The sequence below is a fragment of the Bufo bufo genome, chromosome 4 (assembly GCF_905171765.1).
Source record: "Bufo bufo chromosome 4, aBufBuf1.1, whole genome shotgun sequence".
Lineage (NCBI taxonomy): Eukaryota > Metazoa > Chordata > Amphibia > Anura > Bufonidae > Bufo > Bufo bufo.
Window position 1 is genome coordinate 529,457,306 of NC_053392.1, and position 22,303 is coordinate 529,479,608.

At 42.1% G+C, this 22,303-nt stretch overlaps 1 protein-coding gene across 4 annotated transcripts in view; it reads right to left on the minus strand.

Annotated features, from left to right (window-relative positions):
- The window catches only part of CCDC88A (coiled-coil domain containing 88A), a 201,545-nt gene that overhangs the window by 70,548 nt on the left and 108,694 nt on the right, over positions 1-22,303 (minus strand). For all 4 annotated transcript variants that reach the window (XM_040429764.1, XM_040429763.1, XM_040429762.1 and 1 more), the window contains exons 7-12: positions 17,780-17,920; positions 14,091-14,260; positions 7,359-7,440; positions 5,865-6,023; positions 3,516-3,662; positions 1,328-1,472 (exon numbers count right to left, since the gene is read on the minus strand). In XM_040429764.1, coding sequence (XP_040285698.1) covers positions 1,328-1,472; positions 3,516-3,662; positions 5,865-6,023; positions 7,359-7,440; positions 14,091-14,260; positions 17,780-17,920 — 844 coding nt within the window. The remainder of the gene's footprint in view (positions 1-1,327; positions 1,473-3,515; positions 3,663-5,864; positions 6,024-7,358; positions 7,441-14,090; positions 14,261-17,779; positions 17,921-22,303) is intronic.

The following is a 22,303-nucleotide window of genomic DNA, read 5'->3' on the forward strand; positions in this document are numbered from 1 at the left end:
CACCGGCCTCTCCATAACTTCGGTGCATGCAGTGCCAGTTCTAAATGTAAGACAGCTTCAGAGCCGTCTTACATTTAGACCATTTTCTATGCCTAAACCAGGTGTAGAAAATGGTGAATGAGACAGGCCTGCCAGCCCGTCCCCTTCTCTGCCCACACCACGTCCACAATTTTAGACCTGATGAAGGCTGGACGAGCCGATAGGCATCCTCAATATGTATCTGCATTGATGTAATAAAGAAAGAGATGTTTTGAAGACAAAGAGTGTTCGCTGGGATTTTTTGCTACACAATTTTAGACCTGGCTTGAGTGGGGAAAAGTCGCAGATAACTAGGTGTTGCGCCGCCATCTGCACCTAAAATACGCCTAATTTAGGTGTATTTCAGATTAGTAAATGACTCCCTATGTATTTTCTGAAACGTCACAGTGCGATTCATGCTGCTAGTGGTTTGGGCAACATGGATCTCTCAACAGGTTTTCTTTAAATGTGTATGCCTAGTATTATCAATATCTTATCAGTCATTTAGAGCTACAGTATCGACTGACAGCTGAACAATCAATTCATAGTATTTTATTCACTAGAAATAAGGTTGAGTCCAGTGGGATGGTATAGTCTGACAGTGAGGTTTCTAAACTAGCTGAGAACCTGATAAAAAAAATTCAAAAGATTTTCTGTACTATTTATGCCACATACATAGTATTCAAAAATATGATGTTTATTAAAGAGGACTCATCTCTCCTGTCAGTTTAGTAACTATTAGCATCCTCCGTGTAATGACAATTCTGTAGCATCTATTCTTATGACTGTGCCATCAGTTTGCAATGAAGGTTCAGATGGGTGTTACCAGTTGGGAGTGTGTCCCTGCAGTGTCTGACACTGGCAGTACTGATTGGATAATGTCAGACTGTGCAGAGACACACCCTTAACTGATGACACCCATCTGGACCTTCACTGCAAACTTCTAGAAGTTCATAACTTCTAGCAGGAATAATAAAGGAATGGCACAACATAGATCAAATCAGAATTTGTAGCATACTGGTACCAATAAGATTTTCTAAAATTGTAAAATGCACAGTCCTGTCATATTTTGTCTTTGCCTGGATAGAAAAGGCAAATTGTCATGCCCCTACTTGTCAATATTGACAAGCCACCATAACAGTAATTTGTGTAGTACATCCCTTTATGTTGTCTCATCTGTGTCACTTGTCTGCTTAGGATTCAACCAAACATCTTAAATATCTCTACAAATATCACAATATGTCAGAAGAAGCTGCTGGAAAATTCTAATAAACGCTATAATACAAATATAGATAGGCCAGCCTCTTACTTTCTGGAAGATCACTGGTTTTGGATAGCTGCTCCAGTTCCCAGCCAAGATGTAGGGATTCATCCATGCTTTGCTTCTGAGCCATTTCCAAAGACATGTTTTCCTCCATTAGCTCCTCAACCTTCTTCCTGTCCAAGTCACGCTCCTAAGAACATAGACAACAGATATACACTTGAAAAACAAAAGGAAATACTATATGATAGACAGTTATTATGGCTAAAATGCTCACATTAGCCCCTGTCCCCACTGGAGCTCACAATGTAAATTCCGAATTAACCTATCCGTATGTTTTAGAGTACAAGGCAACACAGCTAACCACTGTTACACAGCTAGCCATAGTGCAGAATGGAATAAATCACTTATACAAAACTGACAAAGTCTTGGCATGGAGTAGCATGAGGCTAAACATTTGGGCAGCCAAGGAATACATCATCCCTAATAATACAAAACTTGCAAGTCAGTAGAAACTACAGATATTTCAAATCTGCTAAATAAAATGTTCCATAAAAAACTATTGTTCCAAAAATGAGTATCAAAAATATCTAAAAGTGTCAAGGAGACACATTACTTACCACATATAGTCAAAATGAACATAGCATGTGACCAAGCTTGTAAATGCTATCAATGTATAGATGTCATGACACCCTTAAGAATATGCAGCAGAAAATTAATCTAAGGGCAGAATGATCTCTATAAATCAAATACAAAACAGCAAGGTAAAAAAGTATCAGATGTGACCATTCAGAGGTGGGCAGAGAAGCTGCATCAAAAACAACCCTAGGGCTTGGAAGACATATTTCTTTTTTGCCAAGGGCAGGAATTTGTAATATGGCAAACAGTCTGAGGTCAGGGCAGGCAGAAAATGGTGAATACGGAGATCAGGAACAGGTCAGGTCAGGCAGTATAGAGTCAGAATACAGTAAACAGGCCGGGGTCTGTACACAGGCAGATAATAGAATACAGCACACATTAGCAGAATTCTCCCAGGTTAGGAACCTATTGCTCAGGCACTCATGAAGGTGCCTAAAGTACCCCAAATTGGCCAGCCATTGGCTGGTGTAAATTAAGGTGCACATGTACTGGTAAAAGAAAAAGGACCCTTAAAATCATAAGTTTATTTATATTACTTAAAATAAGACCCGCAGATATAGGTCACCATTAAGGACCAATGGATGAGGAACCCCAATGGTAAAGTAGGTACAAAATCACTAGTGATAATCACACTAAATACAAAAAGATGTATACAACATGTATAATACAAAAAAGGCCCTGGGGTATAGTGGAGGTAACGGTGAAGTGAGGAGGGGTGTTGCAGGAAAAACTTTCCCTGCGAAGACCCTAGTCTGCCCTCTGCCCAGAGAAAACCCCTAATGGTGGTGTCTCCCCGTCCACGTACCTATCCTATTAAGCCCTGTAAGACCCTAAACAATTAGACCTTTACTTGGTATCACCTCGACGCGTTTTCCCCAGGTGGGTTCTTCAGTGGGTTGGTAAAAATTAGGTAAGGCCCAGAGAAAAGAAAAATAAACTCCCAATGGATACTGATAATCACAAGATAATAATGTTGATAGTAAGGCTGACTGCGCAAAAATAATGGGGTAAAGAAAATAGATACATCACATGTGCTTGCCGATGAGATAGAAGGACCCTTATGATTTTAAGGGTCCTTTTTCTTTTTCCTGTGTAATGATTGTAATTTGTTAGGACACCTCTATTATCCTAGATATCCTACCGTTAATTTTAATGCACATGTACTGGTCCTTTAAGAGCTGTATTTATTTGTGGTCGAGGCTAAGGGGAAGAGGAACCTGGACGGTGACAAGTGGCGAAGACTAGCCTGTCCTGACTATCGATTACTGACCTGAACTGGATGGCTGGTGGAGTGCCCTTAGCCATGAACCAGGGTAGGCCTATAAGGGGGCACACCCTAGTGAGATATAAGAGAAAAGGGGAGGGTGGGAGGGGCACTACAAGACGTGCGTGCAGCTGGGGGAGCGTGCCGCCGAATTTAAAAGGCCCTTCGCCCCTCCCACAAATACAGGCTGACAAGTCAGCCTTAGCTACATATTTGGTAATAAATGCATCGGAATGGCCCTTATGGTATACATTTGAAATAAATACAGATTATGGGAAATGTATGATATTTATCAAAAGCTACAAATGGATCCATAAGTAAAAAGCCTCTTACCATCTCCAAATCATGGAACCTAGCTTTCATCTGTATATTCTCTTTCTCCAGCTCATGCAGTTTATCTGAGCGGGAACGAGCTCCTTCCAGCTGGTCTTCCAACATGTTCTTTGTTTCCAGAAGTACTTGATTGTCTTCTTTTAATTCCTAAAATGTTCACAATTGTTATTGTTTTTTTCTGGGTGACAATATTGCAAAAATCTAGTAAAAAGAGTTTTCTCACAAAGGCAACTGTTTTTTGTAATGAAGCCATCCCAGAGGCTAGAGCAGTGATGGCTAATGGCGAACCTTTTAGAGACCGAGTGCCCAAACTGCAACCCAAAACCCACTTATTTATCGCAAAGTGCCAACACAGCCATTTAAGCTGAATACTACAGTCCAATATAGTATATCTCCCATGTATATTTATCATTTAGCTACAGTAACCTGCCTGCATTCAATCCAGAGCCCCCCAGGGGCTCAGTACCTCCAGGCAGGCCCCCTGTCCAACATACATATACTACACTTTTTTGACACTGTTGATATGCATGTCAAAAGTGTTGATAGCAGGGGTCCCAGCCCTTAGACCCCCACCGATCTCTATAACAAGCAGTCTGAAGCACTCAGCAGAGCGCTGCTTCTCCTCACTGCCGAGCAGGAGGGTGAAGACGTCCCATAGACTTCACTACGGCACTCAGCAGTGAGAAGAAGCACCGCTCTGCTTAGCGCTTCAGACTGCTTGTTATAGAGATCGGTGGGGGTCTCAGAACAGGGACCCCTCTAAAGCCCACTGAAACATCTGGACACCACTGCCCAGCAAGGCCACTTACCCTGCCAGGCGCCTCTGGGTGAAGATCATTCACCACTGCAGGAGCCTCTCCCTCCACATCTTGCAAGCTGTGCACCGAATGCTCCGGCAGCCCGCTCAAATCGACCAATAACAAAGCTCTTTTCTGTAAGGAGCTTTATATTGGTTGTTTCAGGCAGCAGCGTCGTACTGGTATGCCTTAGAGACTTTTTCCACAGAGAAGGCTCTAAGTGCCCCCTCTGGCATGCGCGCCATAGGTTCGCCACCACTGGGTTAGAGGATCACTGTGAATCTTGCTTCCGAAAGCAGACAGCCGAACTACTGCCTGGGGTGAATAGCCACCTTTGGTGAGACAACTCTTTATTGTGTTATCGCTAACAATATATTGCCAGATCTGCCTTGCCAATGATCACTTATCCTAAACTGATTACACGGAAGCAGCCATTTAATTACCTAAACAAATATACTTAAACATTTAACATTGTGACCTGCCTGGCATACAGCGAAGCTTTTTAGAATATATACAGTATATGCAAACTAGCCACACATATGATAAGATGCCGCTGAGTAAGAGCTCCTTTAGTGTTCCCCTAAGTGATCAGATTTTGATCAGGTTTTCAGATGCAGTTTTGAAGCTAAAACCAAGTATGGGATGGGCTGTAGAATCTGCCCTTTATACCATCTCTCCCTTGGTGATCCACATTTGGTTATAGCTTCAGAACTGCATCTGAAAACCTGATCATGTATGGGCAGACAGGCTTCATTCACAAGTCCATGATGACATCTGTGACAAGATGGTCAGTGGTTCATCCGTGAAGATGTCCATGAAGTATTCATGTTTGGTCCTTGTGTCATTTTTGTGTCATTTTTTTGCCCTCTGCATATTATCCATATTCCACGGACACTGCCAGTGCATCTGCTACCAATATTCAGTGAAAACCATGGACCAAACACAGATGGCACCCAGGTTCTGTCTGTGGTTTTCACAGACCCATAGATTATATATAATGTGCATGAGGGAAATAGAGTATGCTTCTATGGTGTCACCATGGATCCACAGTCCATGGAAAACCACACACATTAAAGCCAATGGACGCGTTAGTTGTCCGATAAGACCAAGTGATTCATTGTTGTGTTAGAGGCCTTTTCGGCAACGAACATTCGTACAATTGCTCGTTCCTTGCCCGTGTAAACCTGTGTCCAATCAGTTTTTACCTCTTTCAGAGTGCTTTGTCCATTGAAGTGAATTGGCATTAAGCCTCATCCCTTTCCCAAACTTTTTGACAGCTCCCGAACAGTAGGTCATGCTCGTTCACAGGGAGAGGTAACAACTGGTTTAGGTAGAGGGGCTGAGGGATTGAGGCATTTCTCTGACTGCAGCATTTCTGTAGCAGTTTGAAGATGTCCATGCAGAAAGAGTTGTAGGCAAACTTTACTTTGCTTGTTATACTTTTGTTTCTCATTTTTCAGGTTTTATTGGCCCTTTAACAGTGAATTTCATGGTGACAGATTCCCTTTAACAAAATGGATTCAGGGCTGGATTTCATTTCTAATGCACTTACCTCTACCCTGGCCTTGTAAAACTCAATGTCATGCAATCGCTCTTTGTATCGGCTCACTTCGCTTTCAAGCTTGTCAACTCGGATCGCCTTTTCCCTGAGTGCATCCAGCTCATCTCTATACAGTCGAGCAGATCTAGCGTCAGTCAGAAGTTTTATGTTCTGTAGAAGGGAGATACAAAAAATATATTTATACATTTTCTGTCTGGCCAATCAATGGTGCGTGATATTTGCGTAATTATATTAAAGAGTGATATAGTTATTGCTGAATGCCAAAATAAAAAATGCTCTTTATGAGGAGAGAACTCAATCTCATTCAACCAAAAATAATAGAGGCTGATTAATAGAATAATAGGGATCATCCTTCCCCTGGATTTTGTGCCAAGTTTCAAGTTATCCCCTATCCACAGATGTGCCCCATGGCTCCATTCATTCTCTTTGGGACTGCCAGAGATAGCCAAGTACATCAGATGGGGAGGACTGGACCCCCAATCAGTTAGTTATCCCCTAACAAACTTGCAAACTTCAGAAAACCCCTTTAAGTCTCTCAAGAAGAGAACGCCTTTTCACATATAAGCTGGCCCACTATCAGTTGATCGATAAAGGGGCAACTACTTTTAAACCCTGAAGATGTACTGCTATCTTTGGGAGAAGCTGTATCAGTTTCATCCTGGCTACTGAAACAAACATGATTCTACTTATTAGGGACTGATCTAAGGAAGGGGGCTTCCACTCTATGATGTCCATATGCCTGAATAGAACATATGAAAGGTGGCTGTTTTCATGAAAAAAAACAAAAAACTTTAAACTTTATTTTTTACATAACCCAGAAAACTCCTTTAAGATAAACAATTTCCTGTGTGATGTTGCAGGCCTCATTTTTGGCAACCTTGTTCCTGTAACAACAATGTCCCCTAGTATAACATCAAGTATAAATGTTTCACTGTAGCATATTCTTGATACAACTCCCTACAGGATCGTTCTAATTAAGAGCCCGGTAACTTTTTGGGGTAAATCTTAGGATTTTTGTATTTCCTGCTACATTTTTCTTTTCTACATGAATACTATTTAACCTTTGTCTTCATTTTATAACCCATAGTTAGATACAGTCAAATAGTCAATGCACTGTTCTACAGATGGGGATATCAGTACAGGAAATCTGTAAATGAGGGCTAGTGAAGGCAGCAGCATCCTGGATGTACAGACCTCACTTCCTGCATACAATACATGGAAGAACATGCCACATAAGAAAAGTGTGAGACTAGGAGCAGGTCGTAAACTGTATATCAGGCTGTCTGAAAATGAATGGAGATGCCAGCCTGAAACTTTTTTATTTATTAAGGGGACCACATGTAAAAAAATAAAAATAAATCTGTGGTTTGAGTGGTTGTTGACCACATGGGCACACGGGTTTGATAGTCTCCACCATTATATCTTGTGCTTTCATCATATCAATGAATACGTTACAAATAGAACCAAACCCTCAACGTCTCTGACCTCTTGCTGCAGTCTTTTGAGTTCAGCTTCCAGCTGTGCGACCTCTTGTTTACTATCCAGAAACTGTTCAGTCTTTTCTTCCCTTTAAATAAAAAACAGTCAGTTTATTAATACAGTCACATTATCATTTATCATATTCAGGGGTGGACTGGCAATAGACCCTACAGGGAAATTTCCCAGTGGTCCCATGTCTAGAGGGCCACCAAGGCCTCCTCGTGGCTGTCAGCCAAGTACATAAAGAGATGATGCTCTCAGCATTAATTAACGTAGGAGCATAAGGCACTTATGCACCTAGCCAGAGGTCACAGGTGACCCCCTAAATTCTAATGTATTGCCGTCCTCAGGATGATAATACAGTTTCATACTGTGGCACGGGTGCCAAAATTTTGTGCTGCACTGTGGTATTTAGTTCTGCTGGGGTGGTATTTTGTGCTGCACTACAGTACTGCTAGCCCAGCCTACATGTGTTGGCTCTGCCTTCTGTTAGTTCAGACCCACCTACAACATGGGGCCGCTTTTAGTTTTTTTTTTTCCCAGGGCCACTTTAAGTTCCCAGTCCGCTCCTGATCATATTTAATAGAAATGGTGAAAAGTGAAAGTGGGCACACTTCTTAGGACACACGCAGCTGCACGTCCGCACCAAGCTGCTGACGTAAGCCCCTGAGGATGGGAGGTGGTAAAGGCTCTGGCTGCAATAATTATTCACAATGGCAATCTTCATGCAGATACTCCCTAAAACCAAGGCAGTCATAGGAGGGTGCACCCTTTCTTTCCTCAGGACACACCCTTATGTTGGGTTCCTGCTTGATGGTATTTGGAATGCCCTTGGTGTTATGAGTGTTGTACTGGTGCAAGGCAGGAGGTGTATGTGCTGTGGCCGGCGGATGGTGCTGGAGTCAGTAACCAGGCCGATTGTATAAAATCAACAAGTCTCTCTTAACTAAAGTGCATAATGGGAGTTGTAGCACATCCAACTGTATCAGGGCACAGTTCCAAGGCAAGTCAATGCGGACCCATTCATTTCAATGGGGCTGCAAAAGATGTAGACAGCAAACCATGCACTGTCCGCATCTGTACTCCGCGGCCCCACAAAAGAGACAGAGCATGTCCTTCTCTTGTCCACAATTGCGGACAAGAATAAGCATTTCTATCATATGGCTGGCCGTGTGCGTTCTACAAAATGCTGGTATCTGTGTTTTGCGAATCCACAATTTGTCTGAATGAGCCCTAAGTCTGGGCATAATAAACTAAAAGTTCCGGCATAACTGACCTAAATGGACCTGAACAGATTCCATTGACTACAATGGAGTCCGTTCAGTTTCAGTTCTGAATCCTTTTTGTTGAACAAAAAGGTCCTCCGAATGGAGCCTCCAACGCAAATGTGAACACGCCCTTAGAAAGCCGATTGCTGACAGATATTCCTTCTAAACCCCCCCCCTTCCTTATACAAATGTTCAAAAAGAAGAGGGTAATAAGCCACTACCAGATAACTATGGTGGTGGCTTATCACCCTTGAGAACCAAGGAATTGAGCATGCTGATATCCAGCATGCTCAGTCCATCTTTCTGCTACCGGGGGAGACACCCCAGTATACGGTACATGAAATAATTGCCAGGTCTAGCCAAAATTAGAGGGTCAGTCAACATTTATCTAATGGTATGGCCACCTTTAGGCTCTGTTCAAATGGGCTCTATGCTCTACTTATATGCTGGGAAGTTCTCTAGATGTTCATGTCAAAGTTCCATAGACTGTGACAAACATATACAACAAGAAAGCATAGTCTACTACGATTTTCAGTCCAAAGGGATTACATATAAAACATATAGGTGAATACGTCTAGCACATATGGTCTTACAACCAGTCTATCAGATGTCAGATCCTCAGGGTAGGGGATGGAAGTTTGTCAGGACATAAACCATGCTGTTCTCCATCTCTTACTGCCACATCCCAGTTATATTTGTAACAGAGAACAGGTAGGAGCTGGAATGGATACAAAAAGTTTCAGTAGTAAATAAACCAATTTCTGATATTGAAAAGTATACATGCCCAGATTTTCTAATCCTGTAGATGGTAAACAGGCTGTGTAGACCTGCACCAGATTTATCACAGGGGCTCAGGCTGGATGATAAATCTGGTTCTGGGATAGACACTTTTCTATGACTCTATACCAACTTTTGGTTGGCTTACGTTGAGGCATAATTTTAGGCAAGAACTGTGGTGCATTTTTGGTGCAAAATGTTGCAAATCTGTAAAAACGTGTAAAAACATTATCTGCTCCAAATTGCGGCACAATTGTACTAACAGATTCTAGATGCTAACACTGGACCATACTGTGGAAAGGTTAGTAAAGCAAATAAAATAAAACTACTGTATACAGCATGAGTAGCCTGTCTATACCAGATGACTATGCTGAACATCAGAAGCAACGTAATTGATTGAAAACCAAACAGGAAGGTTTCTCATACAATCTACACAGCCATTGATTTCCTGCAATGCCTTCTTATTTCCATGACATCAACGTGTGGATGCATCCTTATGATTGGAATAGGGAAACAACACAAAAAAAGGCAAAAACTCTATAATTAAAACAACATACATATTATAATGACCAAAATGCTGATACTGTTCTATCATTAGGAGTACGAACTGCATCAAAAGGAAATGATACCAGAGGAAATGTCATCTAGCCGGCCATATTCTTTGTATTGTGTAAGCAGTTGCTGTCTCAGCATCATTCCTGGAAATCAATGCCTCCTGAAAGCCGTGGCAGACAACCACAGGCCCCCCGGGACACTAACCAAGCAGATTTTATAGGCAGTAATAAATGATAAATTCTCTGCAAACAGAAGCACATACAATAATGTTCACATACGTGTTAATTGCCAGTCTACCACTGAACGGAGCAAGGAGATGTCTGTAATATACAGCTTTATATTAGAGTTCTCACATATTCTCAATATTAAGCCCAGTGCCAACCAAACCTCATAGCGGTTAATGCTCTTTGGGCCTAATTCACACAGATGACAGCGCTGGAGCTTTATGCTGTTTTTCAGAGACGCTCATATGAATATTCAGCGCGCTCCATCTGCAGTGTAACTGCCGTCTCAGGCTTTTGTAGCATTACAATATTTTTTTTGATGATCAAAATTTTACCAGATTTCACCGATTCTTCTTTAAATGAGTGATTAACTCTATGAGGGCCATCAGAATTGGTAGACAAGAGATACATTTACATAAGTCTCCGCTGCATCCCCTATCTATGTGGACCCATCACAAATGTAATTTCCTAACCAAAGCACAGTGCCAAATTCTTCATGCAAAACTCTTCTTTATGTTAAGGTGCATTCACATGATTGGTATTTTGCAGTCCGCAAAACGCGGATCTGCAAAATACGGATGACGTCTGTGTTGCATCTTTTTTTTGCGGACCCATTGTAACAATTCCTAATCTTGTCTGCAAAATGGACAGGGATGTTCTATCAGGCCTCTACATAACTTTGGCGCTTGGTTCCAACAGCCGGGCGGCACAGTTTAAACTACACCAGCTCCTTTGCTGGCGTAGTTTAAAACCATTTTTGTGCCAGAGGCAAAAATGCCTCCAACAGCAAGAAGATGTATAAATCCTTCCATTATATTTTTTATTCTTTTTTAATCTACTTCTGGTGTATATCTATGCGGTGTGTAAAATCGGCAGAAATCGCCTATAAATTCATAATGTAAGGGTAGGATCACATGTTGCAGTTTTTGTCATGATTCACAAAATGTCACAAATGAAAAAACAATCATGGCAAACAGTATAAATATACCCTAACCCTACAGCCACCACAAAACATGGATATAATATGAGGATTTAAAGGTTATGTACACCTATGGAGTCAATTTTTTTTAATGATTGCATTTAACTTATTTTTGGCTAAAGGGTTAACTGTTTTTCTAACTGTTTGACTGGTACTTTCACTTTGTGCCGGTCATCTAATAAGCCTTATCTCTAAGGCTACTTTCACAATAGCGTTCATATTTTCCCTATGACGGATCTCAATACTGGAAAAAAACGCTTCCGTTTTGTCCCCATTCATTGTCAATGGGGACAAAACGTAACTTAACAGAACGGAGTGCTCCAAAATGCATTCCGTTCCGTTCTCATACCGGAGAGCAAACCGCAGCAAGCTGTGGTTTTCTTTCCGTCCTGGAATGAGGAGCAAAACGTTTTCTCTGACACAATCTGACAATAGAAAACCGATCCGTCCCCCATTGACTTTCAATGGTGTTCATGACGTCTTGGCTATGTTAAAGATAATACAACCGGATCCGTTCATAACGGATGCAGATGGTTGTATTATCAGTAACGGAAGCGTTTTTTTTGCTGAACCCTGCCGGATCCAGCAAAAACGCTATTGTAAAAATAGCCTAAACTACTGAGAGGTCAAAAAACATGTATTTAAGCCACATTCTTCTCAGTAAGGTAAGGACTGAGCTTTAATGAGTGTTTATAATGTCAGAGAGCAGAGATAAGCTGTTCTGCTCCTCAGATGACGGAAATGACAAAAAAATCCACAGGCAGCTAGTAGAGCATAAGAGCATCTCAGCTCTGTACAGAAAAAAAGATTCCATATTGTTAATAAAGACCAACTGAAAAAGTGATTTTAGGTCAAAATAAGATTAATGCAAAAATAATAAAAAAAATTGCTCCCAAAGGTGTACATAGCCTTTAAGGAAGTAAGGACTTGAGCCTGTAGGAGCCATACGTGCTTCAGGATTAGGTGATGTCATTAGGGAATTGCCTTTCTCAGCCTGGCTTTGCATTGTATAGGGGGATGAACAATGTATCAGTGGCTATGGAAGACAAAAGAAATCAGCCACAATGTAACTAAATAATAAAAACAAAAGAAGAAAAAACAAAATCCAGGGCTCATCAAGGTCAACTGGAGCAGGCGTGTGCTAAAATGAATACATTTCTGACTTGTACAGAACAAACAAGGCCATTATATTTAATATTCCCTTCTCAGAATAACAGTGGGGGGCTGATTACATGAATGTAACTCATTCAGCGCGTAAGAAGAAAGCTGCAGTACTGGAAAGCCGAGGGTGAGCGCAGTAACTCCCAGACCAGAAAGGGTGAGATTTCAAAGCAAAGGAAAAATCCAGCCTTCGTTTACATGTCTAATTACAGGTTTTTATCTCCAGACTATGAAGGCCTGCACCAAATTGCGAGGAGCACATTGGCGTTAAGTGTTTAGGCTATCTATTAAGTGTCAATCAACATAATAACTGCAATCTTCAGGCTAATTTCCCAAGTGCAGCTGTGTGCAAAATTTGCAGGGAGGGTGGCGAAGAGCGCCTAAGAAAAAGGGCCTTAGCCCTACTAATATTCAGTTCTTCACAGCCAACCCTGTCTGTTTCTATATATAAGGGCTTTTTAATAAGAAGCAGTACTAGTGGGGTTAATCTTGGAGGGTAAATAGGGACATTTTGTGCTATACCCCTAAGCTTTGTGCACTGCTATAACAGAGCTCCCACCAAAGTGCTCAGGATCTTTTCTGCACTTCTGTATGCCTCCAATTTCATATGGAGGATTTTTCTGTACTGATTCGGAAAAAAATAAAATAAAATAAAATGGGGCATGCTCCATAAGATACCTATAGATCAGGCATCCTCAAACTGCGGCCCTCCAGCTGTTGTAAAACTATAACTTCCACCATGCCCTACTATAGGCTGATACCTGTAGGCTGTTCGGGCATGCTGGGAGTTGTAGTTTTGCAACAGCTGGAGGGCCGCAGTTTGAGGAAGCCTGCTCTAGATAGACCTCTTCTCCCCTAGAAGCAATAGCACCACACATATGGCACCCATCAGAGCAATGTAAAGCAGCACAAGGGGTCCCGTATAGTCTCCATGCCATGTGCATGAGATACTCACAACTCAAACACATAAGGGTACTTTCACACTTGCATTATTCTTTTCCGGCGCTGAGTTCCGTCCTAGGGGCTCAATACCGGAAAAGAACTGATCCGTTTTATCCTAATGCATTCTGAATGGAGAGCAATCCGTTCAGGATGTCTTCAGTTCAGTCTTTTTGCCTTTTCAGGAGGGAGATAATACCGCAGCATGCTGCGGTTTTATCTCCGGCCAAAATTCCGAAACACTTGCAATCACTGGCCCCGAGTGTTCTGGCAAAACAGATCCGGCATTGCGGTCTGCGCATGCTCAGACCGCCAAAAATGTTAAAAAATAAATAAAAATGCCAGATCCGTTTTTCCGGATGACAGTGGAGAGACGGATCTGGCATTTCAATGCATTTGTTTGACAAATGCCATCAGTTTGCATACGTTTTGACGGATCCGGCAGGCAGTTCCATCGCCGGAACTGCCTGCCAGAATCCTCTGCTGCAAGTGTGAAAGTACCCTAAGATGAATCTTTCAGTACCTAAAATTCAGATCCACCTTGGAGCCATACTGCCCATTCACTATAATGAAGGCTGACCAGTCACGTGCAGCCCATTTCTCCAATAGTTTGCGAAATATGGGGTCCCTGTTGTCATGTCCGTACCAATCCAGCATTAATATTCATGTTGATTTGTAAATTGCTGTGTATAGGTATTGATAGGGTTGGGACCACCAAGGTTCTAGATTATCCAAACTGCTAGATCAAATATATTACTGTTTCCCCAAACACCGTACGAGTGTTGACCCTACATGTATGAATAAAATCCCCACTGCAACCTCCGTGCATACTCACAGCTCCTGCCTCAGCCCCCTTATTTTCGCCTTGGCTTCTGCGAGCTCCACTGATAGGTGCTGTCTGCTCTCCGTCCGCCTCATGCTCGGGGATCCAGAGGGAGAATGTGCTGATGACTGCAGAGGTGTGAAGTGAAGGGAGTCCCTTTCTTCTGTCAGCTCGATAATTGTCTAGAAGCAAGTGAGATAATAAGACTTGAAAAATGGCTTCATCTGCACTATTCACTATGGTTGGTGTGGGTTCTTTCTGTACATCATACTATCAGTAGTGTTGCTAGGCCCAGACCCCTGGCACCCATACGCAGGGTCACCAGTCTGGCACAGTCGTTGTGTGGGAAGCAAATGCCACAACGGATACAATATCAACATTGAAGTATTGTTAACGAACTGAAAGGTGACGTTTTCTGGTGAAGGTGGAGTCAAGATTGGGTTTATGTCCAGAAAAATTGCAGTTAAGGGGAACCTGTCATCACCTTTATGCTGCCCATACTAACGGCAGAATAAAGTACAGACAGGTGAGTTGACTTCAGCGGTCTGTCATTTATAAGTTATAAGTAAGTGGTTGCCGAGAACCAACATCACAATCATTGCAGACTGGGCCTGGAAAAGAGTCACGGCCACCTGAGAAGAGTCCTGGTTATTCATGAATTCCTGCTCTCCTGCCCACCTGCTGATGACTGAGGTTTTCTCCCTTTCTCTCTAGGAGAGAACTGCCAATCATCAGCAGATGGGCGAGGAGAGCAGGAGATTATGAATAACCAGGACTCTTCTCAGGTAGATTTGACTCTTTTCCAGGCCCAGTCTGCAATGATTATGATGCTGGTTCTCGGCAGCCACTTACTTTTAGCTCATGAGTGACACACCGCTGACATCAGCATTTCTGTCACTACTTTATGCTGCTCTCAGTGAGCTCAGCATAAAGTTGATGACAGCTTCCCTTTAACTATCTCCTGACTTGTGCTTTTGGGTGTCTAAAGTCGACTGGGATTTTAGCAATATCTCTTGTACAGAGTTGTAATTTAAAACCCTTGTCCCTCAGTGCAAAATCTGCAACTGGGTCTTCTTATAGGGTAGAAGAATCTTTGAACCCCAATATCAGTGTTGCCCCAGCAGTTAGTGCCCACCGCTGTCTCCCTCTCAGGCACAGCCACCAAAGCGCTCACCTATTCGCCTCATCTGAATAAGTTCTAGTAGTCTAGTATCCTGCGCAGATGTGTCCTGTTATCTTGTTTGTCTGCCCGTGTACTGACTTTCACCTGATCTCCGGATTTGACCTTTCACTGCCTCTGTCTTATCGCCGTACTGACCATGAACTACCTGCCCTGACCCTTGGAATAACTTTGGATTGCATGAACTTTGCCAGCCCTGGCCTCAGCTTGTCCCTGACTACAGTTTTGACCCCCCCCCCCTTCCCTGTGGGTCAGCAGTCTACTAAACAGAGACTACCCCCAAGAGGTAGCAGGTTGGTGGTTCCCCTGCACCAGAGTCTAGATCCCAGTACAGGGGTTAAAAGGTGAAAACTTAGAGGGGGCCATTCACTTTGTAACAGTCAACAACCACCAGTACATTATTGAACACGCTGTACTATACAGTTTACTTTACCACATACTACAATAACACAGAAAATGTTGTATGCATGATAATCGGTCACTATGTAATGATAGCACCTCCAGTAATAGCTCATCTCCACACAGTGGTATGCAGTGATTCACCCGACTGAAGGGGCTGAAGGGGAGAAAGCTCCACAAGCTGTGAATCAGATTAACAGCTGTTATATGACAACCCCCTATTGCTATGTCATTGGATCGTAGTTAAATAGTTCTCCACCATAGACTTGTAGGATGCAGAGCATGGTGGGGTAGTAGTTTTGCACACAAAAAAAAAGACTGGAGAGCAACAGGTTGACTATAATTGCTATATGGGATATTACATTGTTTAAAAATAAATAAAAAAAACATTGCATAAAAAGAGTGTGCAGTGGTGATCAGGGGCATACACAGATTTTATAGAGCCCCATAGTAAAACTTAGTATGGGCCCCTGCCCCACCTGATTTCACAGTATGTGGGCATCAAATACTCCCAGGCAATACAGTACATAAAGAGTGTACAGATTTCTGATAAATGTACATTTTTTTTATTAAGTGGAATACAGTAAAAGAAAAAAAATTGTAACAAAAAAGTCACCCTCCGCCTCCGACTTCTATGCCGAAAAATGTGGAACAGATGATTCATAAATATGGTGCTTATTCCGAACACCATTATTTCACCAAATGGCATAAAATCTCCAGCAATACTGTTCTGAATATCATTCTTCCCCTCAAACATTATATGATAAAACTGTGTGCCTGCAGCCACCACCACATACAGTTATCATTGAAATCAATAGAGGCTATAAATAGTGGCTCCCCCTAGTCGTGGCTGCTGGAAAATCCTGTGAATCTATGTCCGAAACAGGAGAAGCAGTTCAATGTCCCCCAGGCCCCATAACAGTCGTGTGGTCTGACTCCGTGGCACATATGCCACTGGTGATGATAGATATAGATATATATATATATATATATATATATATATATATATGTATATATACACAGTACAGATGAAAAGTTTGGACACACCTTCTCATTCAAAGAGTTTTCTTTATTTTCATGACTATGAAGGCATCAAAACTATGAATTAACACATGTGGAATTATATACATAACAAACAAGTGTGAAACAACTGAAAATATGTCATATTCTAGGTTCTTCAAAGTAGCTACCTTTTGCTTTGATTACTGCTTTGCACACTCTTGGCATTCTCTTGATGAGCTCCAAGAGGTAGTCCCCTGAAATGGTCTTCCAACAGTCTTGAAGGAGTTCCCAGAGATGCTTAGCACTTGTTGGCCCTTTTGCCTTCACTCTGCGGTCCAGCTCACCCCAAACCATCTCGATTGGGTTCAGGTCCGGTGACTGTGGAGGCCAGGTCATCTGACGCAGCACCGCATCACTCTCCTTCATGGTCAAATAACTCTTACTTTCAAAGTTTTCCCAATTTTTCGGCTGACTGACTGACCTTCATTTCTTAAAGTAATGATGGCCACTCGTTTTTCTTTACTTAGCTGCTTTTTTCTTGCCATAATACAAATTCTAACAGTCTATTCAATAGGACTATTAGCTGTGTATCCACCTGACTTCTCTTCAACGCAACTGATGGTCCAAACCCCATTTATAAGGCAAGAAATCCCACTTATTAAACCAGACAGGGCACACCTGTGAAGTGAAAACCATTTCAGGGGACTACCTCTTGAAGCTCATCAAGATAATGCCAAGAGTGTGCAAAGCAGTAATCAAAGCAAAAGGTGGCTACTTTGAAGAACCTAGAATATGACATATTTTCAGTTGTTTCACACTTGTTTGTTATGTATATAATTCCACATGTGTTAATTCATAGTTTTGATGCCTTCAGTGTGAATCTACAATTTTCATAGTCATGAAAATAAAGAAAACTCTTTGAATGAGAAGGTGTGTCCAAACTTTTGGTCTGTACTGTATATATATATATATATAATTATAGGGGGTTTATTCTACACCCCGAGACACACATCCAATACAGTTTTTGTTCAGGTCTCCGGAAATAACTTTGATCTCATGAGTTTCAGAATGATAGTATATTAAGGGCCGCCCAAGACAATAACCCCCAGATGATTCTCACCTCGGATTGTTCATCTCTTTCATCTACTAGCCTCTTTAAGTGGAATGATGTATTCTTCAATAGAGATTCCAGATCATCGGGGGACAGATCAACCGGCTCCAATAATTGCAGATCAAATACATTCTCTTGATTATGGGTAACCTTTGGGAAACAAAAAACAAACAAAAAAATCAAGAATTTAAAATGTACCTCAAACTTTTCGATTTACTTTATTAAAACTTATTGTAAATGTCATAAAATTACATTTTCTAATATACTTTTTAGTGCTGTACAGGCAGGAGCTCTACAGCACATCGCTCTCCTGTCTGTACCAGCATGGCTCTCCTGAAGCCTGGTATAGGTGTGCTATGCCAGGCTGTAGCAGAGAAGCCACGTCTTTTGCCCACGTGCACTGCTCTGTTAAATGGCCTATGCCGATATTAGAGCGGAGTGAGCAGGGGCAGGGCAGGAGCTCACATAAGACATCGCTCCTCTTACTGTGCCCGCTGTGCTGACATTAGGAAGGTAAAGACATGCATGATCAGGGGTAAGCAACCTCCGGCACTCCAGCTGTCGTGAAACTACAACTCCCAACATGATCTGCTCTTCTCAGAACACCCATAGTAATGAATAGAGCATGCTGGGAATTGTAGTTTTACAACAACTGGAGTGCCGAAGGTTGCTGACCCCTGTAGCACATCTATGCCAGGCTTTAGGAAAGCAGCTCTGGTACAGGCAGGAGCAGCGCTGTGCTATGGAGCTCTTGCCTGTACGGTGCTCAGTGAGGCCGCAGGGGAGTCTGTACTGCCATACAGTAAGGTCCATAAATATCGGGACATCGACACAATTCTAACATTGTTGGCTCTATACACCACCACAATGGATTTGAAATGAAATGAACAAGACGTGCTTTCACTGCAGACTGTCAGCTTTAGGCTACATGCACACGACCGTATGCGTTTTGCAGTCCGCAAATTGCGGATCCGCAAAAAAAAACGGATGACATCCATATGCCATCCGTTTTTTTTTGCGGATCCATTGTAACAATGCCTAAAATGGACAAGAATAGGACATGTTATATTTTTTTTGCGGGGCTACAGAACGGACATACGGATGCTGATAGCACACGGTGTGCTGTCCGCATTTTTTGCGGACCCATTGAAATGAATGGGTCTGCATCCTATCCGCAAAAAATAAAACGTAACGGACACGGAAACAAACAATGTTCGTGTAAATGAGGCCTTAATTTGAGGGTATTTACATCCAAATCAGGTGAACGGTGTAGGAATTACAACAGTTTGCATATGTGCCTCCCACTTGTTAAGGGACCAAAAGTAATGGGACAGAATAATAATCATAAATCAAATTTTCACTTTTTAATACTTGGTTGCAAATCCTTTGCAGTCAATTACATCCTGAAGTCTGGAACGCATAGACGTCACCAGACGCTGGGTTTCATCCCTGGTGATGCTCTGCCAGGCCTCTACTGCAACTGTCTTCAGTTCCTGCTTGTTCTTGGGGCATTTTCCCTTCAGTTTTGTCTTCAGCAAGTGAAATGCAGGCTCAATTGGATTCAGGTCAGGTGATTGACTTGGCCATTGCATTACATTCCACTTCTTTCCCATACTTGCTTTTGCAGTATGCTTTGGGTCATTGTCCATCTGCACTGTGAAGCGCCGTCCAATGAGTTCTGAAGCATTTGGCTGAATATGAGCAGATAATATTGCCCGAAACACTTCAAAATTCATCCTGCTGCTTTTGTCAGCAGTCACATCATCAATAAATACAAGAGAACCAGTTCCATTGGCAGCCATACATGCCCACGCCATGACACTACCACCACCATGCTTCACTGATGAGGTGGTGTGCTTAGGATCATGAGCAGTTCCTTTCCTTCTCCATACTCTTCTCTTCCCATCACTAGTACAAGTGATCTTGGTCTAATCTGTCCATAGGATGTTGTTCCAGAACTGTGAAGGCTTTTTTAGATGTCGTTTGGCAAACTCTAATCTGGCCTTCCTATTTTTGAGGCTCACCAATGGTTTACATCTTGTGGTGAACCCTCTGTATTCACTCTGGTGAAGTCTTCTCTTGATTGTTGACTTTGAAACACATACACCTACCTCCTGGAGAGTGTTCTTGATCTGACCAACTGTTGTGAAGGGTGTTTTCTTCACCAGGGAAATAATTATTCGGTCATCCACCACAGTTGTTTTCCGCGGTCTTCCGGGTCTTTTGGTGTTGCTGAGCTCACCGGTGCATTCCTTCTTTTTAAGAATGTTCCAAACAGTTGTTTTGGCCACGCCTAATGTTTTTGCTATCTCTCTGATGGGTTTGTTTTGTTTTTTCAGCCTAATGATAGTGACAGCTCTTTGGATCTCATCTTGAGAGTTGAAAGCAACAGATTCCAAACGCAAATAGCACACATGAAATGAACTCTGGACCTTTTATCTGCTCACTGTAATTGGGATAATGAGGGAATAACACACACCTGGCCATGGAACAGCTGAGAAGCTAATTGTCCCATTACTTTTGGTCCCTTAACAAGTGGGAGGCACATATGCAAACTGTTGTAATTTCTACACCGTTCACCTGATTTGGATGTAAATTCCCTCAAATTAAAGCTGACAGTCTACAGTTAAAGCACATCTTGTTGGTTTCATTTCAAATCCATTGTGGTGGTGTACAGAGCCAAAAATGTTACAATTGTGTCGATGTCCCAATATTTATGGACCTGACTGTATATAGTGCTGTATGGGAGTTTGGATTCTATGCTATAGGTACCTGAACTTCAGGTGCTTATTTCACTGGGAAAACAAAAAAAACAAAAAAGTATAGTGGAAAAATTAATTTTATGGCATTTACAAAAAGTTTTAATAAAGTACATAGAATAGTTGATCAAATATACTTTATATCTGATGTGAACAATTTAGCCTTCAAAATGTCCGATTTTGGGCTAATGCACCAAATATGACGTCTATAGAATTCTATGGACATATACTGTACCTTCTTGTGCCTATTATTTTACATGTAGACTTTTTTTTTTAGCATACAATGCACAGTATTTTCTAAGATGGGACCAAATTGCATTTTGCCCATTAAAAACCATCATGCATGTCTTTACCTTCCTAATGTCAAGAGTACCTGTCTGCTCTTCAACATGTCTGTTTCAGTAATAACTTGCATTCCCATAAAATAACAATTCTGATAGATTTTTCTTAGAAGTCTGGGTTGTAACGTTCCTCTATTATTCCCACTGACCACTAAGGGTACTTTCACACTAGCGTTTTTCTTTTCCGCCATAGAGTTCCATCACAGGGGCTCTATACCGGAAAAGAACTGATCAGGCATATCCCCACGCATTCTGAATGGAGAGTAATCCGTTCAGGATGTCTTCAGTTCAGTCATTTTGACTGATCAGGCAAAAGATAAAACCGTAGCATGCTATGGTTTTATCTCCGGCGAAAAAAACTGAAGACTTGCCTGAATGCCGGCATTTTTCCCCATAGGAATGTATTAGTGCCAGATCCGGCAACAGATACAAGACGGATCCGTCTGTCCGCATGACAAGCGGAGAGACGGATCTGTTCTTGCAATGCATTTGTGAGAAGGATCCGCATCCCGATGCGTCTCACATTTGCTTTCAGTCACATGCAGGTCGGCAGATCCGGCGGGCAGTTCCGACGACAGAACTGCCCGCCGGATCACACTGCCGCAAGTGTGAAAATAGCCTAAGTGGTACACTTCCTCTTGTCAAAGGGGGTGTATCACTTTTCACTCGGAAGCTGTCCAGTCACCGACAATGTGAACGTGGAGGCACGTCTTACTGCCAGGGAAATGGGAACGCCCAGTTGTCCATTTTTTTAAATATATTTCCATGAGGAACAACAGAGGTATGACAGCTCTAAGAAAATATACTCCAGAATTGTTATTGTATGGGCAATAGAATTATTTACTAAAACAGACATGTCAGAAGAGCAGGCGGGTCCTCTTAAGGCTGGGTTCACATGTGACTGAAAATCCAGTAGAAAAATACGCTGCAGTTTTTGTTGTGTTTCTGCAGCAATGAAAAAAATAAACAAAAACTATAAAACCAGTTTTTGCCATGGAAAAGCCAGCAGACATCCCCCTCTCCACTGCAAAGGGTGAAATCAGCAGGGGAGATGCACAGCGCCGCAGGTCATTTCAGTGCGGTTTGTTTATGCAGCGTGGATGAGAATTCAGACATTCTCATCCACTTTGCTGGTGCTGTACAATGCTGCCGATTTGCCGCATGAAAATCCGCCGCGGAAAATCCACAGCTAATTAGTCTCGTGTATTACCTGATGACTGCTGTCTTTATTTCAGACTGATCTATAAGAAAATGTCTTGCCTCGTCTTCTTTTCATCAGTATCAGCACTATAATAAGCCATCAATGGCCCTGTGTACTCAATTAGCGCTACAGTAAATGTCTACTTTATTTTAGCTTGTGATCATCCAGTTGGCACAAGAAAAGCAATAATAAGCCAACTAAAAGTCATAACCTCGGGATGTTGTGGAACTAT